This window comes from Rattus norvegicus, chromosome 1 (assembly GCF_021556685.1).
Source record: "Rattus norvegicus strain SHRSP/BbbUtx chromosome 1, alternate assembly SHRSP_T2T, whole genome shotgun sequence".
NCBI classification, from domain to species: Eukaryota; Metazoa; Chordata; class Mammalia; order Rodentia; family Muridae; genus Rattus; species Rattus norvegicus.
This window is the reverse complement of record NC_141534.1, coordinates 76,895,001-76,912,873: the sequence shown is the minus strand read 5'-3', so window position 1 is coordinate 76,912,873 and position 17,873 is coordinate 76,895,001. Positions and strand designations below refer to the sequence as shown.

General features: G+C 47.9%; 1 protein-coding gene across 1 annotated transcript in view; it reads left to right on the top strand.

Annotated features, from left to right (window-relative positions):
• Positions 1-747: 747 nt before the first annotated feature.
• The window catches only part of Cacng8 (calcium voltage-gated channel auxiliary subunit gamma 8), a 24,190-nt gene continuing 7,064 nt past the window's right edge, over positions 748-17,873 (top strand). The window contains exons 1-2 of the mRNA NM_080696.3: positions 748-1,007; positions 3,827-4,288. Coding sequence (NP_542427.1) covers positions 4,009-4,288 — 280 coding nt within the window. The 5' untranslated portion in view covers positions 748-1,007; positions 3,827-4,008. The remainder of the gene's footprint in view (positions 1,008-3,826; positions 4,289-17,873) is intronic.

The following is a 17,873-nucleotide window of genomic DNA, read 5'->3' as shown; positions in this document are numbered from 1 at the left end:
CTCTATCTCTGACTTCCTCAGTGCATTTGAGATGGTCCCCTTCCCCACAATCAGCCTCTTTCCGTCTCTCCCTGTCTCTTTTTCGCTCTCTGTCTTGCTCTCCCCCCTTACTCTCTCCCTTGCCCCCATCCCCAATTTCTTTATCACCCCTTCCTCTATTTCTTTCCCTCTTCCCATTCTTTCAGTCTCTCTCTTCCCATCTGTCTCTCCTCCCTTTTCTCTGGATGACTGTCTCTTACTCCTGTTCCCTTCCGTTGCCCAGACCCCATCCCTCTTCCTCTCATCTCCCCAACCCTCCCCAGCTTCCCCCTACCCTTCTATTTCTCCCTCATCTCTTGCTGTTCTTTCTTTGCATCTCTTCCTGCTTCTGTCCCCTTCTCTCTCTGGATATTTCTCTGTGTGTGTGTCTCTTCAACTTCCTTCTGCTACCAGTCACTGCCTCCCCCAAATTCTTCCCTCCCCCACCTCTGTTCTCAGTCTCTGGGTCTCTCTGTCTTTCCGATTCTCCTTGTCTCTCTCCGTCTCCCTCCCTCTCTGGATCTGTTTCTCTTCTTCCTCAGCTTCCTTCTGCCACTCAGACCCTGCTCCCCAACCACTTCCCTTCCCCCCAATCCCTCTCCTCTCGGAGGCTCCCCCATCCCTCAGCAGCTCCCCTCCCCCTCCCTCCCTCCTCCCTCCTTCTCTCTTCCAGCTCCGCACTTTACCCAGCGACACGAAAACCAAATTGTCTCCTCACCTTTTTTTTCAAATCCCGACCCTCACATCCTGACCGCCCAAGCTCCGAGCTACCCCCAGCTCCCCTCCCCCTCACTCTACACCCCCATTCTTCATACGCCTCCTCATCTCCATCCCCTCTCAACCAGGTCGGACGCCTGGGTCCCTTGCTGCTGGGGGAGGGGGAAGCAGCGAGAATTGGGAGCCCAGAGGTGTTTCTGGGGAGGGTGCTGGCAGCAGGGGCTGGACGTCCCTCCCCAGTGCATCGGAGAGTTGACCTATCGTTAACTGAGGTGAGAGATCTTTTTATTAATCGGAGGTGGGTGGGCGTAGAATTAAGGTTCTGTGTATCCCCCTGATTCTGAGAAATGCTAGGCTCTCAAACGAAGGACTGTGATCCCTTCTTCTATCCAGAAGCTTTAGAATTGGGGGTCCCCTATTCCTTTCTTCTTTGCAGATAGACTCAATGAAGAGTCTCCAAAGCCAAACAGATTGCCTCTCAATTTGACAAAAATGAAAAGCTCTTAAAAATCTTAATTGATGAAGAAAGTCCCTCCTGGTCCCTTTTGCTTTGCTTCCAGGTTATAGGGCCCACCAGGCATGGGAAAGAGGTACATCTCGGGGTCAGCGCTCATGTCTGTGGAAGAAGCAATTTGTTAAGAGAGTGGACGTAGCTGCTAGGTTGTGGTGAGGGGCAAAGGCATGTCCAGAGGCAAGAAGAGAGAAACTCAGTCTGGGTCCGGGGCCAGCATGGAAAACGGAAAGCTGGGAATGGGCCCAGGAAGGGGCAGACCAGGGAAAGAGAGAGAGAGGAGGGAGAAAGGAGAGAGAGAGAGAGAGAGAGAGAGAGAGAGAGAGAGAGAGAGAGAGAGAGAGAGAGAGAGAGAGAGAGAGAGAGAGAGAGAGAGAGAGAGAGAGAGAGAGAGAGAGAGAGAGAGAGAGTGTGTGTGTGTAGGCAGGAGCACACGTGTGGGGCACTAGGCCCCGTTGCCATGGAGACACCCCCCCATAGACAACCTTTCTTTACATCCCCTCCTGGGAGCAGACCCAGTCCAGGGCCAGCTGGTGGGGGCGGTGGAACCAGAGGGAGGAAACTGGGAGGCCAAGGTCACCCTGTACCAGGACCCGGGGTTTCTGGTTGCTGCCTCTCGTCCTCAGAGCTCCCAGACTTTTCTACAGGGGGATTTGGGAAAGAAGTCAAGGGAAGAGGTTAGATAGGTAAGGGAAACAGAGAGGAAGAGGCGCTATGGTAGGATCTTATAGAAGATAGAAATGAATGCACAGGAATGAGTTATCCCGAGAGTTGTAGTTTTGTAGCTTGCTTGCTTTCTTTCTTTCTTTCTTTCTTTCTTTCTTTCTTTCTTTCTTTCTTTCTTTCTTTCTTTTGAGATGGTGGGGGCTAAGTTTCTGCACAGGTGAAATTGATATGGGGAAGGGCTGGAGTTGTTCCAGAGAAGTCAATCAGGCCTGCAGAGGGGAGTTTTCTACGTGAAGGAGGTGCTGGATGCTGTGGTGGGTGGAAGAAGTGGGCAAAAGGGAAGGGGATTCTCTATGATGTTAAAAAAAAGTTGGGAGGGCAGGTTCTAATGTGTTGAAGAGAATATAGCTGCAGAGTCACCTGAGAACATCTAGAATTGAGGGGTTACAGAAGCTGTCCGGAGGAGTCTCTGTGGAGGGCAAGAACCAAGACATGCTGGGCAGAAGGGGAGAGGGCGATTATATTTTTGGATGGGTTAGATATTAGGACATTTCTGAATGGAAGGAAATTGGGGTCTGGAGGACGTAATTGCTGTGAGTAGGAAACCTTGTGAAGCTCATACAGCAAATTTTTCTTAATGGAGGAGAAGAAAGCAGTGGAAAAGATGAGTTTGTGTAAGTTGTAGGGAGAACGGAGGCCAGGTTCCAAATGCTTTGAAGCAAGACAGTACGGAGTTTTTTTTGAGTCAAAATCATAGTAGGCTGCTGGGGTTGGAAGGGAGATGGGCGAAGGTACAGGAGGGACTGTGAGAGTCTGAATATGGAGGTAGGGGTATAGCCTCCCAAACCTAGGGGACTTGGAAATTACCCAGAGAGCTTTCTAAAAAACCTTAGGTGCTCTGACCACTTCTCAGACCCATTAAATTGGGATTTCTCAGGAGTTCAGGCATCAGGATTTTCATTTAATCCTCTGGCACTTGGAAGGTGTATCCGAGGTGCAAGGCTGGGTCCTGAGACACAGAGGCTACGGGAGGAGAGAGGAAGGGAGGCCTAAGCGTCCACAGATGAAACTGTGGAAGCGTTAGGATCACTGAGCACACGTTGAACTCCTGCAAATATCAGGGGTCAGTTGGGAAGATTTCTTTTTTAAGTTAAGGGGACAGCGAGGGCTTTATTTTTCCTAAGTAGAGAAAAATTATAAGGGGAAATGCAGGTGTCACTGAGTGACAAAACAAACTTTGGGGGAGATCAGTATCCTGCTAAGGAGGAGGGGGAAAAATGGACTTAGAGAGCATTTTTTTTTCTTTAGATGGGCTCTCAAGTAGCCCAGACTGGCCTCCAATTTGCTACGTAGCCAAGGATGTCCTTGAACTGATCCTTCCGCCTCTACCCACTGAGTGCTGGCATTACAGGCATACACCACCGTGTCCCATGCACACTGTGGTTGGGATCAAACTCAGGGCTTTCGTGCATGCTAGGCCAACACCTACTAACTATCATATCCTGACTTAGTTGCTGACAGTCGATGCTCCTAAGTTGAAGACATACTAGAGGCAAAGCTGGAGATACACGGACCAGCTTTTCTTGAGCAGTGGATGTACGAGGTGCAGGAGTATGTGTGTGTGTATGGAGTGCTATATGTTCGAGGGCTGGCAATGGGAAGAAAGGGGTCTAAGGAGTGAACAGAGGCAGGAGCATTCTTAGGAGATAGCAGTAGGATTTGAACCAAGAGTTGGCTTCACAAGAGGACAGAGGTGATCACAGGGGACGAACTGAGGGGACTGGGTTAGGACCTCTGAGTATATGGCTGATGAGGGAGTAATTTCTCAGATTTAGCAGGCAAGCAGCTTTGGGTTTAAAAAAAAAAAAAGCCGACCTCGGAGAACTAACTCCCTCTCTCTTTTGCCTCCACCAGCTGAAGACCATGACTTCACTCTGACCTCCGCCTCTGCAGCCACCTGCTCGCTGCCCCCTTCCCCTCTGGCCCCTCGAGGCCCCCCAGCTTCTGCCTGTGCTGTGACCCCCCCAGCCGCCGGCACGGCCCCGCCTCCGCTGCCCCGGTGGTGGCCCACGGCCCCCCGGTTGCCCGTGGTCAAACTGGAATCATTGAAACGCTGGAATGAAGAGAGGGGTTTGTGGTGCGAAAAGGGCGTTCAGGTACTACTGACCACCATAGGCGCCTTTGCAGCTTTTGGCCTCATGACCATCGCCATCAGCACTGACTACTGGCTCTACACAAGAGCTCTCATCTGCAACACCACCAACCTCACAGCAGGTGATGATGGACCACCCCATCGTGGGGGCAGTGGCTCCTCAGAGAAGAAGGACCCTGGGGGCCTCACACATTCAGGCCTCTGGCGGATATGCTGCCTGGAAGGTAGGGTGCAGGAAGGCCCAGGCTGGCCACCTCCGCTGAAGCCTGTGCCTCCAGCAAAGCGACTGCTAGTGTTCTGAATCTCATCCCAAGGTCTTGAGGGGTGTGCTTCACTGCTGGAGGAGCTATGATTCCATGCATCCCTCTGTCCCAGCCCTCTTCTGGGATTCTCTTTTTATTTTTATTTTATATTGGATTTGATGATGTGTGTGAATGTTTTGCCAGCATGGTCAACTATGCACCACATGCATGCCTGGTGCCCTTTGAGGTCAGAAGAAGGTGCCAGAGCCTCTGGAACTGGAGTTACAGATGGCTGTGAGCCAGGTGGAATTACCATATGCGTATTGTATGTGTCTGTGCTTTGCACACTTGCATGTGTTCAAGTGCCCATGGAATCTTGAACAGGGCCTCTGATATACACAGAGTTAGTAATAAAATGTTGTTAGCTGCCTGGTATGGTGCTGGGAACTGGACTCTGGTCCCATGGAAGAGCAGGGAGTGTTCTTCACTGCTGAGCCGTCTCTCCAGCCCCCTTAAAAATGTTTATCATACTACTTATTTATTTAGTGTGTGCAAGCGGAAGGCAGCAGGCAACTCGCAGGAGTTGATAACCTTCTTCCACCATGTGGATTCCAGGGATGGAACTCAGGTTGTTACACTCAGCCATGGGTGTGACCTTCACCCATGAGCCATCTCACCAGCACGTACCATGCTCGCCTTGCTCCTTCCCCACGTCTTCCCTCTCCTGTTTGGCTCCATGGGTTCCCGGAATTGAAACAGAGCAATGCTTTATGGCCTTCTCTGGTCTCTCTCGGTCCCTCTTCTTCTTGTGGGTCTTTGCTGTAACCCTCAGCCTCTCTCCCATCAGGATTTCTCCCAAGCTCACAACCTGGTCTTTCTTGTCCCCATTTATAATGGCATCTCCCCAGCCTCATGCCTTCCTCAGCAGGCTCCTAGGACACTTTCTTTCTTGTCTCTGTTCCCCCTCCAACAGTTTTCTTCTCTTTGTAATGCTTCCTAGCTCAAACCCCTCTCCTCTCCAGTCCCTTCATTCCCCAAGACGCCTGCTGTCTTCCTCTTCAACTCCTCCTCTAACCCACTTTCCATGTCATCAATTCTTTCATACACATTTCAGGTGTGCCACCGTGCATAGAGAGGCGTTAGAATGGGAAGCAAGACTCTGGGCGCCTCATTATGTGACCACCATCCTTCCACCTCTCTGAGCCTCAGCACCTTTATCAGTGGCTTTAAGGAGTGCACCAGGGACCTCGAAGCATCTCCCAATAGCACCAATAGGCTGAAGTTTTTATTCCCCCCACCCCTGGCTTTGGTTTATCATCTGTCTTTCCATTGCCTGACAAAGCACTCGCCTCACGTGAGGAATGGTTGGGCTTTGAAGTCTGTGGGGTGTTGCATACGGAAACCCATAGTCAGTTCCCAATGTCTCAACGCAGGGAAACTGCTTCCTTAAGGTCCTACTGCTGGCTCCTGAAAAGCCATCCCAGAAGATCTGACCCCAAAGGCCCCGGGGGTACTGAATTGACCCCCACTGTCCCTGATTGAGTAGTGTGTACTTTTCTGGATCTGGTTATCGAGTCACTCAGATATCATAGTCAAGACTGCTCACTGTCATCCCCTACCCCTCCTCCATATGCTCCACCATATCCCCAGAGGCTGTGTCACTCACATGCATACTCTGGCCTGGCCAGGCACGGGGCACAGAGCCAAACATGGGAGTTTGCACCTGAACCCTCCATTCATACATCCACTCACTCATTTATCCATATGCTCATGCACCCATCAGTTTTTATTGGCTTTAAACTGTGCGGCAAGGCTCTGAACCTTTTAAATTTGTGTGTGTGTGTGTGTGTGTGTGTGTGTGTGTGTGTGTGTGTGTGTCAGTATGGGCTGAGTGTGTATGTCTTGGTGTGAATGTAGAGGTCTGAGGAGAACTTGTGGGAGTCATTTCTCTCTTTCCACCATGGAAGTTTGTGGAACTGAATTTAGGTTGTCAGGCTTGGAAGCAGGAACCCCTATCCATCGAGCCCTCGACATGGCCCCCAGGTTCTCCTGCTTGATTCAAGAACAATGAGGGGTAAAAACATACAGATCTCCAACTTTAAGTGTCTTCTGCTATCGAGGGAGGGGGAAAGTAATGGAGATAAACAAATAGGGAAAAAGCAGAAATGGAGAGAGAGAAGCATCAGGGCTATGCTCGTGAGTTAATCAAGAAGGCTGAGAGGAGTCAGATGGTGGTGGAAGATGCCTTAATACCAGCAGAAGCGGATGGATCTCTGAGTTCAAGGCCAGCCTGGTCTATAGAATGAGTTTCAGAACAGCCAGGACTACACAGAGAAACCCTGTCTTCAAAACAAACAAACAAACAAACAAACCAAACAAAAAAGAAGAAAGAGAAAGACAGACAGACAGTCAGGCTGACTGACTGACTGGCTGGCTGGGAGGAGTTTCACATGTCAGTTGACTTTGGTTGGTGGCCTGGAAGAAGTGAGGTTGGAGACAAAAGGGGGTTGGGTTGTAGAAGCAGTCACTGCAAAGGCCCTGAGTGGGCGTGAATCTGTGTTTGGCCAACAGTTGGAGGCCAGTGTGGCTGGGACACAATGAGGAAGGGATGTGCCATCAAAGAGATAATAGGCTCTTGATCCCATAGGTTCAAATATATGCCATAGAAGATTCAGCTTTTGCTTAGAGATGGGAGCCACTGAAGGTTCCGGAGCAGAGGAGCCCTGTGAGCCGGCTTAAGTTCCACCAGGATGGCTCTTGCTGCTGTGCTCAGAAATGGCTACGGGAGGGTGGAAAGGGAGAATGTGGGAGCCATGGTTTGAATGCATAGTATATTCCAAAGTTCCCCGTGGGAAGGCATTGCTGATGGAGCAATTATGAGATCTGAGAAGGAGAGCAGGGTGAGGGGTGTCTCGGAGGTGGGGCTTCTGAACCTCAGCCCTGGTGACATTTTGGAACTGAGAATCCTGCGTGGCGGGGGCTGAGCTGTGCATCGTAGGATGTTGATGGCTTGCTTCTCTATTCTCTGTCTAGTCCCGCCCACCCCCAACAGTTGTGACAACCAAGATTGTAAATTGTCTCCATACATTATTTACATTCTCCGTGAGAGGGGGGATTAAATATCACCTCAGGTGAGAACTCCTAGGTGGTGACGAAGCTTTGGCCAGAGCACGCTTGCCCGACAGTAGGGGCTTTGCTCTCGAGATGAAAGCGCAAGCATTTTGCTTAGATTTCTTTATTTTCTCTTATTTAGCTCATTACAAGGAGGGGTAGCACAGACTCAGTTGTGAGCAGGTCTGATTTAGAGCGCCTGGTAAGAAACAATACCTGTGACAGGAGGAAGCTGGGTCCTGAAGGGCTTACAGCTTGCAGTATAGTAATTAGTCCAGGCTTTATGGAGCACACGGACAGTGTTACCGCTGCCAGTGAAAACAGCCCTACTACACGTGAGTGTGGCTGCAGTCCAGCTGAGCACCATTCATGGACACCGGCGGCGTTTGAATTCCTGCCCTCTGCTTTTCCCTTTCTCCTCCCCGTACTTCCTCCCTCTTTCCCTCTTTTCTTTCTCTCTTCCCCTTCCTTCATCTCTGTCTCTCCTTTCTGTGTGGTCTGGGTTTTTGAGAAAGGGTGTCATGTAGCCTAGGCTGACTTCTAATTTTCTGTGTAGCCAAGGCTGGCCTTTAACTTTGTTTTTTTTTTTTTTTTAAAGTAGGAAGTTTATGTAGACTCTTTTATCTTTATTTTGTTTACTTGTTTGTATGCTCTGTGTGTGTGTGTGTGTGTGTGTGTGTTACACACATGTGTGCATGCATGATGAATATGCCATGGCCACACGTGTTGAAGTCAGCAGATAACGTCATAGTAGTTAATTTCCCTTCTCTTCCTACCGCATGAGTTCCAGAGTGGAACTCAGGTCATCAGATTTGGCAGCAAGCACCTTAACTCAATGAGCCATTTCATTGGCCCAGACAAGATCCCCTCGCTTCTCTGTCTTCTCTTCGCTGGAACTACAACATGAATTCCTACACATGGTTTATTGCTTCTGTTTTTAAAGACAGGGCTAGTAATGCAGATCAGGCCAGCCCTGAATGCACAGCAATCCTGCCTTAGATTTGAGACCACAGGCATGAGCCACCATACCTGGTTTACCCCCACGCCCTAATAGACCGAACACCAGGCCTCATGGATGCTAGGAAGGGATTCTATCCTCCACTGTTTGTTTGTTTGTTTGTTTGTTTTGAGACAGAGTCTCACTAAGTTTCCCAGGCTGGCCTTGAACTGTGTCAAAAGGTCTGGCTTAATTTCATGCTGTTTTTCACACACCAGGAAATTCCACTCTTCCTTGACGTTCTCTCCATCCTTTACAAATCAGGCTTGGCCCATTTGTCATTCTTCCTTCCCCCTGTTCTAGACTGCTGGAGACATAGTAGGGAAGGCTAAACTCAGGAAGCAACCTGGAGGGGTCAATGTGATGAGCATTAGTGCACGAGTGGACCAGGGTCATCTAAGAGGAAAAGAGCAGCACAACCGAGTCACTTCATAAAGCGCCTGATCCGTCAACACAAGGACCTGAGTTCAATTCCCAGAACACACATAAAAAGCCAGACAGGGTGGCACATACTTGTAATCCTAGCTTTGGGGAGGTAGAGAACAGAGCGTCACTAGGGCCTGCCAGCAGCCTAGCCTCTCGCAAAAGGCCCTGCCTCAAACAAAATTGTCATTAGAAACACACACACACACACACACACACACACACACACACAAATCAAACAAACAAAGTTTTGAAGCCAGGCATGGTGGGCCACTCCTATAATCCAAGCACTCTGGAAGCCAAGGCATGATTTCTGAGGGCAGGATCCATGCTCCAAGATGGATCTGAGCTACAAAGCAAGACCGTGCCTCAAAACAAACAAAATCCAGATGGTCAAAAGGTGTTCTATTTTCATTTCTGTTCTTAGGATAAGACACTCTGTCGAAAAATAAAAGAGAAAGGGACTTTTTAAAGTTTAATTCTAGGTGACAGTAGATTTTTGTGGGGAAATCAAGGCAGACACTTCAAAAAGCTTGTCACATCACTCCACAGAGAAAGATAATGCATGCACACTGCTTGCTTGTATGCTTGTGTTCAGCTTTCTCTCATAAACGATCCAGGACCCTGAAGCCCTGGGAATGGAGCCACCCACAGTGGGCATGTGTTTCCATCTCTATTAAGGCAATCAAGACAGTCCTTCACAAAGATGCTCACAGTCCAACCTGATTTCACTGTCCCTTATTGAGATCCCTCTTTGAGACTCTCTTCTCCGGTGACTAGATTGTGTCCAGTTAGCAAAATTAAACTGGCCACCACAAAGGGTTAAAGCATGAGGGGGATAGAGAAATGCATCAAGGGAGAGTTGAGAAAGGATTAGATGTTTAGTTAAAACTGTTAAGTGGGTTTTCTGTAAGCCAAAGGAGGTTAGTGTGTCAAAGAGCTAGCTGGTGAGGGCTGACTTGTCTGTCACTGTAACTATGTTCATGTGTCCCTCAGATAACCCTGCTAAAAGCTACTGTTACCACCCCCAAGAGAAAGCAAAGGCTCAGAGAAAGGCAGAGAGCTTGTGTCTTGCCAGTGTCAAGCCCAGAAAGTCACACAGCTAACGTACTGTAGCATCTGGATTGAAATTTAGGTCTGGAACAAGGCAAGGAAAACACCAACTTTCAGCCCGCTTGGGGATTCAATTGTGTGGAAGGTGGGTCTTGGAATTCCGAGGCTCAGTCTCTAGCTTCCTTTGTGGTATCTTAAATGGGATAGAATGTTGCCACTGAGACTTAAACCCTAAAGTAAGACAGAGGGGGCTTGCCTTTTGTCCACCACGTAGAGCAGTGTGACCTTGGGCTGTATGTCTATTTCAACATTCCCAGTTTTATTTTCATTATTGGGAAAGGAGGATCACAATAATGCCTTACTCACAAGATTAAGGGGGGTCTGTTGATATGAGTAAAAGGCCTTGCAGGCAGGCAGACGCTGCACATCCTGGTACTGTTTATATATTACTAGTTTTCTTCTTATTGGGATTTCCAGGGATTAAAACCAGACTCCTTCCTCCCTAAGCACTCTCTCTGCTTCTTTCCAACAGAAAGATCAATTGTATATTTAATTAATTTTTCCTAATGCCTACATTAAAACAAAAGGCAGGTCTGAGGGTGTGTAGTGGTAAAGCACTTGCCTAGAATCCCCCATAAAGGGGCTGGGAGTGTGGCTCAGTATACAGCACCTGCCTAGAATTCCCTACTCCCACCCTGTGAGAGGGCTTGGAGGCACGGTTCAGTAGTAAAACACCTACGCAGACTCCACCAAAAAGGGCTTGGTCGGGTGGTTCAGTGGTAGAGCACTTGCCTAGAATTACTAGTGAGGGGTCTGGTGGTATGGTTCAATGGTAAGGTGTCTCCCTAGGATCTTCCAGTGAGAGGCTAGGGGTGGAGCTTGATGGTAGGGTGAAGCACTCTGGTATTGTACTTGGGCTCCATTCCCAGCTAAAATGAGGTGAGCTTAATATTTAAGTGAGTGTGACCAAAAGATCGCATATAATCAATGTGAAGCATTACTCCTCTCCCTTTTTGCTTCTTCACTTCCTCTTAGGAGGAAGTCTTTTCCCCTCTCAGCCCATGCCCATGGCTGCGTTGGGGTGGTGGTGCCCACACCAGACAGCTGTATTCCAGCCTTTCTGAGAACTCTCAGCTATGCTCCCCGCACCTCTCTGGGGACCCAACAGTCTGGACCTACAGTCCCATTTATTGCCGCTGACTCTGCAAACCCCCGTGTTCAGCACTTTGCCTGCCTTATTATCTCATTGAGTCTTTGCAATTGTGCCACAGGGAAGGTATTATTATGGCTCCTGTTTGTCAGAGCAGGAAGCTGGAGGCCTGAGAAGGGAAAGTGACTCAGGCTGGGACACCCACAGTGTGAGGCATGTGAGGGACACAGCCTGCTGGACCTGTTTTTCATGTATCCTGTCCACAGCTGTGCGCTGTATGTTGGGCTGGTCTAGGGCATGGGGAGTCAGGATTACAGAGACTCTGGACATGAAAAGCTCCTATGTAGGCCAGTGTTGGACGGATGGCTCAGCAGTTGAGAGTGCTTGTTGGGAGTACTCTTCTGGGAGATGAGCATTCAGTTCCCAGGATGCATGTCAGGTAACTGCAGTGAGGAAGGGATCTGACACCCTCTGCTGGGCTTCAGGGGCACCAGTATTCATGTACGCATGCACCCACCAGTCCCCAATTTAAAATAAAATAAACCTGAGCTGGGTGTAGTGGTACATACCTTTAATCCCAGCACTCGGGAAACATAGGCAGGCAGATTCCTCTGGTTTACATAGTGAGTTTCAAGACAGCCAGGGGTACATAGAGAGATCCTGTCTCAAAAAGAAAGGGGAGGGGGAGGAGAAGGGGGGAGAAGTAAGATTTTTAAAAGTAAAAGTTTCTAGCCTAGTGAGCTCAGATCCTAGAAGGTGGTGCCTGCTGTGACCATCACAGGATCTGTGTTTCAGTTCATTGGAACCTCACCAGAACCCTCTAAAGCCACACTATCACCCTCATTTCTCAGTGAAGAGACTGAAACTCAGGGGGCATTGTTTCCTAAGAGCTGCACTGCTGGGACTTGGCAGGTCTGGGATGGGAGTCCAGAGAAGTTGGCTCAGAGTCCAAGCTCTGTGACATCCCCCCATTCCCTCCCCCCAGCCTGGCAGTGGTTAAACCTCCGTAGGATGCAGCATCTGTGTGAAGCAGGGCAACTCCTTCAGGGATCCTGTTACTGTATCTGTTAGAAGGTTGTGCAAAGACCTGAGTAATTTAATGATCTCCCTGTCAAATCATTAGCAGTGGCAGGTACACAGTTAGCCAAGAGGGTATTGTTACTGATAACTCGTTAGATTCTTTACTTTTATCTTATCTTTACATCCATCTATCCATCCGTCCATCCGTCCATCCATCCATCCATCCATCCATCCATCCATCCATCCATCCATCCATCTATCTATCTATCTATCTATCTATCTATCTATCTATCTATCTATTTTTTGTGTGTGTTTGCATGAGTGTACGAATCAGGGTAGCTTGTTATAGGAGCCAGTCCCCTCCTTTTACCACGTGAGACCTGAGTTTCAAACTCGGGTCATCAGGCTTGGAAGAAAGTGTCTTAACGGCAAGCCATCTTGCTCACTCTTCCCTGACCCTCAATTTTGAGGCAGAGTCTCCCCTTTCTGTTAGGTTTGCTTCCCATTTGCTGTGACAAAATACTCAAAAGAGTCAACTTAAGGGGAGCAAGGTTTGCTCATTTGACTCTCAATTCCAGGCTACAGCCCATCATTGTGGGGGAGTCAAGGCAGCAAGAACTTGAAGCAGCTATTCACATTACTGGCGCGTTCAGAAGTAGAGTGATGGACTAATGCATGCGTGCTAGTGCTCAGTATGCTCTCTCCACTTTAATTGCATGTCTGCCTGTCTGTCTGCCTGATTTGGGTGGAGGGGAATTTACCCTACGCCCCAAATGGGTTCCTGGTATCAAAGCCAGCTCACCAGTCTCCACGGAAGGGCACCTTTTTATCTGCTGGGACATCTCAGTGTCCTACCTTCTCCACTCTATATAACCCACAATTAGATATTCTCGCATCAATTAATTTAATTAAAAACCTCTTCACCGAAAGCTAACCTTAATCTAGACAATCCTTAACAGGTATATCCAGAGGCTTGGGTCCTAGGTGCAGAATTGATAATTACAGTCACAGTATCCCAGGCTGGCCTTGAACTTGGTGTGTAGCCAACGATGGATTGAACTCTCGATCCTCCTTCTGTACATCCTGAGTGCTGGCGTGGGTTAACAGACCTGGTTTATGCAACGATGGGGATGGGACTCAGGGCTTTGTCCAAGTTGGCTGAGCCCTCTGTGTGCTTTAGCGATCGGTCTTACGTGACTCTGAAACACTCTGAGGTGGAAACCTGAGACCATCATCTTAACTCATCACACCACTGTGAGTACGCTGACAGATAGAAGTTACATTTAGGGAATGTAGCTGGGAAGATAGAGATAGGAGGGTCCAGGAGTTTGTTGGCCAGACAGCTTAGCTGAATGGATGAGTTCCAGGTTCAGTTGAAGGCCCTGTCTCAAAGAAAATGATGGAGAATGATTGGGGAAGACACCCAAAATTGCAAAGTTGACCTTTTACCTTCCTTCACACACACACACACACACACACACACACACACACACACACACACAGAGAGAGAGAGAGAGAGAGAGAGAGAGAGAGAGATATGAAAGTTTACATTCATAGGATTTTTTTCCTTTTTTAAAATTGTAACAAAATATACACATTATAAATTAATTTATCATCTTACTAATTTAAAAAACATTTACTTAGGGATGTAGTGGCACACACATTTAATCCCAGCACTTGGGAGGCAAAGGCAGGTGGATCTCTATGAGTTCAAGACCAGCCTGGTCTACAGAGTAAGTTCGAGGGAATCCAGGACTATACAGAGAAACCCTATCTTAAAAAACAAAAAAACAAAAAAACTCTTTTTACATATTTGTGTGTGTGTGTGTGTGTGTGTGTGTGTGTGTGTGTGTGTGTGTGTGTGTCGTGTTCTTGCTTGCTCACATACAGGAGCTATACCACAGCACATGTGTGGAGGACAGAGAACAACTTTCTCTTTCTTGCTGCTGTCATGATGCAGTGTAGGCTAGCTAGCCAGTGAACTTCCGGGCGGGTTTGTCATTTCTATGTCCTCTCTTTATCGTGCAGGGATTGCAACTGTGCACCACCACATCTGCCTTCTTACATGGGTTCTGGGTCTCGAACACGGCCTGTCAGGTTTACCCAGCATCTTCTCTCGCGCTGTATATTCAGAGAGAACAGTGATCTCGTTTTCTATTATGGTGGTTTTTTTGTTTTTACAGGCGAGCAGGGAGCAGGTTGAGGCTGTGCATGACCTTGAATGCCTCGCCTTCCTGATTACTGCCCTGTGTGCCCTCACCCCGGGGCACTGGTTCCCTCCCGGTGATCTGGGTCCTACGCTAGACTGGCCCTCTACCCCGAGTTACACCGTAGTGCCACCTTAACTCACTGTTAAGCACGCAGCTCAGTCACGCTGACTGCGTTCTTGGTGTTCTAGAACGAGTCTCCAGAGTGCCTCCAACCCTTGGGAAGAACCAGCGAGCCTTTCCCCATTCCCTCACCTCGGTCCCCACTGTTCTACTCCCCGTATTTGTGAATTTGGTTCCCCCAGGCCCCCCTATACATTTTTTTTATTTTTTATTACATTTCAAACTTTTTCCTAACGTCCCTGTATATTCGTGTGTGTATGTGGGTGGGTGAGTATGTGGGTGGGTGTGTATGCGTATGTGTATATGCGTGCGTGTATATGCGTGTGTGTATATGTAGGTGGATGAGTATGCCTGTATCAAGACATGAGCATGAGTCAGGAGGACAACTTTCTTTAGTTTTTTTTTTTTTTCTCTTTCTACCACGTGGGTCTCAGGGATTGAACTCAGACCTTAAGGCTTGGTGGCAGTCACCCTTACAGGCCGAGCCATCTTGACAGCCAAATGATACAGTTTTTGTCGTGTGGCTGGTTTATTTCACTTAGCATCACAGCCTCAAAGCTCAAGCATGTTACAGCAAGTTTCATAGTCCAAAAGTTCTTTATTACCATGCACTATGGATACTCAACAACGGTTTCATTGTGAAGTTTTTATACATTTTATACATTCTATTTTTGTTCTGGAAATTCCCTCTTGTAATGATTATTTATTTATTTATTTATTTTGGCTTGAGGTTTTTCCTTTTTTAAAAGTTTTTTTTGAGACATGGTTTCTCTGTGTAGCCCTGGCTGTCCTAGAACTCATTATGTATAGCAGACTGGCCTCCATATTATAGAAATCCTCCTGCCTCTGCACCCCCCACCCCCAGTACTACGATTAAAGGTGTGTACCACCATGCCCAGTTTGGACTGGTTTTGAAAACAATATTAAGTAGCCTGGGGGAACCCAGGAGCTGCCTGGATGACCTTGAACTCATGACCTTGAGCTCCTGATGGGATGACATGCTTCTTTGCCATCAGCCAGGTTTAGGGGGTTCTGGGGAATCAAACCAAGCTCCTCTGGTGCAGTAGGGCCAACACTCTGTACACTGAGCTGTATCATCAGCATAATTCCTTTTTAACAGTTGAGTAATACGCCACTGCATGCACACATTACATTTGGTTTGTCTAGCTACTTCATTTTAGGAGAGGATTCAGATTATTGTCACTTTCTAACAAGGTAGTGCATAGCTGAGACTGGCCTTTAATTCAATATACAGCCTAGGATGACCTTGAACTGCTGGCCCTCCTGCAGCCTCCTCTCCAGGTGCTCAGATAACAAGTGCAGTCAGTGTTTCCTGTTCCCACTTTTTGGGTACCATGAATTGGTGGTTCAAAGAGGGCATCAGAGCTGCTGGAACTGGAGTTAGAGATGGTTATGAACTGCCATTTGGGTGCCAGGAACTGAACTCTGGTCACTTGCAATAGCACTGAGTGCTCTTAACCACCGAGCTGTCATCTCTCCAGCCCCACTACCTTTAACTTTTTGAGGACCCTACAAACCATTACCATGTCCCACAGTAGCCGAACTATACTTTATTCCTGACACTGATGCACACAGACTCCAGTTTCTCCACATTTTGTCAACACTTGTTACCTACTTTTCTGTCATTTGTCATCCCAGTGGATGCAAGGTGGTAGAGTGGGCTGAGTGTGGTGCTGCACCCTTAACCATCTCAGCAACCAGGATGAGGAGAGAGGATGGCGAGTTTGAGGCTGGCCTTGGCTACACAGTGAGACCATTCTTCACCAAACCAAAACGATTAGTGACTCTGAAATTTTAGGTAAGGGTGCGTGTGTGTGTGTGTGTGTGTGTGTGTGTGTGTGTGCGCGCGCGTGTGTGTATCCGCGCACGCGCGCACATGTAAGTGCAGTGCTCATGATGGCCAGAAGAGGGCGTCATATTACCCTGGAGCTGGAGTTACAGGTGGTCCTGAGCTTCTAAATGTGGGTGCTGTTGACAGAACTTGGGTCCTCTGCAAAAATATGACATGTTTTAACTGCTGAGCCATATTTCCAGCCTCTAACATCTTTTAAACCAAATTTGCATCACATTATTTATTCATCTATTTATTTACTTGTTTATTTACTTATTGTGTGTATGCATGCTTTCATGTGCATGTTCACTGTGGAGAATGTGCACCACAGTGAACATCTGGAGGTTAGAGGATAACTCTGGGGAGTAGTTTTTTTCCTTCCACCAGGTGGGTTTTGGGGATGGAACTCAGATCATCAGGCTTGGTAGCAAGCTCCTCTATCCACCAAGCCTACCTGCTGGCCCCCCAAAATATTTTTATTTGCATCTTAGCCTGTTCATTCATTCTTTCATTACAAGCTCCATGCCCCCTTCCTTGTCCTGTCTTGTAACCCAGGTCAATCACTAACTTGCTATGTGGCCAAGGATAACTTCGAACTTCTGAATTCCCTGCGTCTATCTCCGGGTGCACCACCATGTCCTGCTTATGTGGTGTTGGGGATAGAACCTCTGGCCTTGTGCATGTCAGTCAAACATTCTACCAACAGGGCTCCATACCCAGCCCTCACTACATGTATATAGTAAGCATTTACTATGGGTGAGGCTGTGTTTGGGATACTGGAAATGCACTGATGAACATCCCAGATGCTGGCCATCCAGTGGTGTGTGTTTTGAACCCTTTTGTGTGAGTTCTGCTTCCTTCATCTATCAGTGCTGAACTGCTGAGACTTTCTGTGCCTTGTTTTCCACATCTGCACAATGGGTCCTAGCTGAGGCTTCCGTTGCTGTGCTGAAACACCACAACCAGAAGTAACTTGGGGAGGAGAAAGTATTTCATCCTACAGTTTGTAGTCTATCACCCAGCGAAGTCAGAACAGGAACTTGAGGCAGGAACCAGGAGGCCAAAAATGAAGCAGAGACCATGGAGGAACACTGCCTATGGCTTGCTCCTCATGACTTGCACCAGCCTGGGGTTGGTGCCACCAACAGTGATCTGGGCCCTCTCGTACCAATCGCCAGTCAAGAAAATGCACCATCAGGCAAATCTCCCATAGGCAAATCTGGTGGGAGCATTTTTCTCAGTTGAGCATTTCTCTTTCAAAATTACTCTAGCTTGTGCCAAATGGACATAAAACTGACCGGCACAGGTTACAATAGATAACAGAACATTCAAGCATTCACTAATAGGATCCTATACCTGGATCCTGTTTTCACATCAACGTGAGTCAGGTCCTATACTTTGTATTTTTTTTTTTTTATATGTGAAGGCACAGATGCAGTTAGCGTATATGTTAACAAGGTCACAGAACAAGGATGGTATAACCTAGCAGAAAACAGTGAGATTTTTTTAAATATTATTTTTATTTTCTGTGTATGTAGTCTGCCTTGATATTCATATATACACTGTGTATGTTTTTGGTGCACACAGAAACCAGAAAAGAGCATTGGATCCCCTGGAACCAAAGTGAGAGG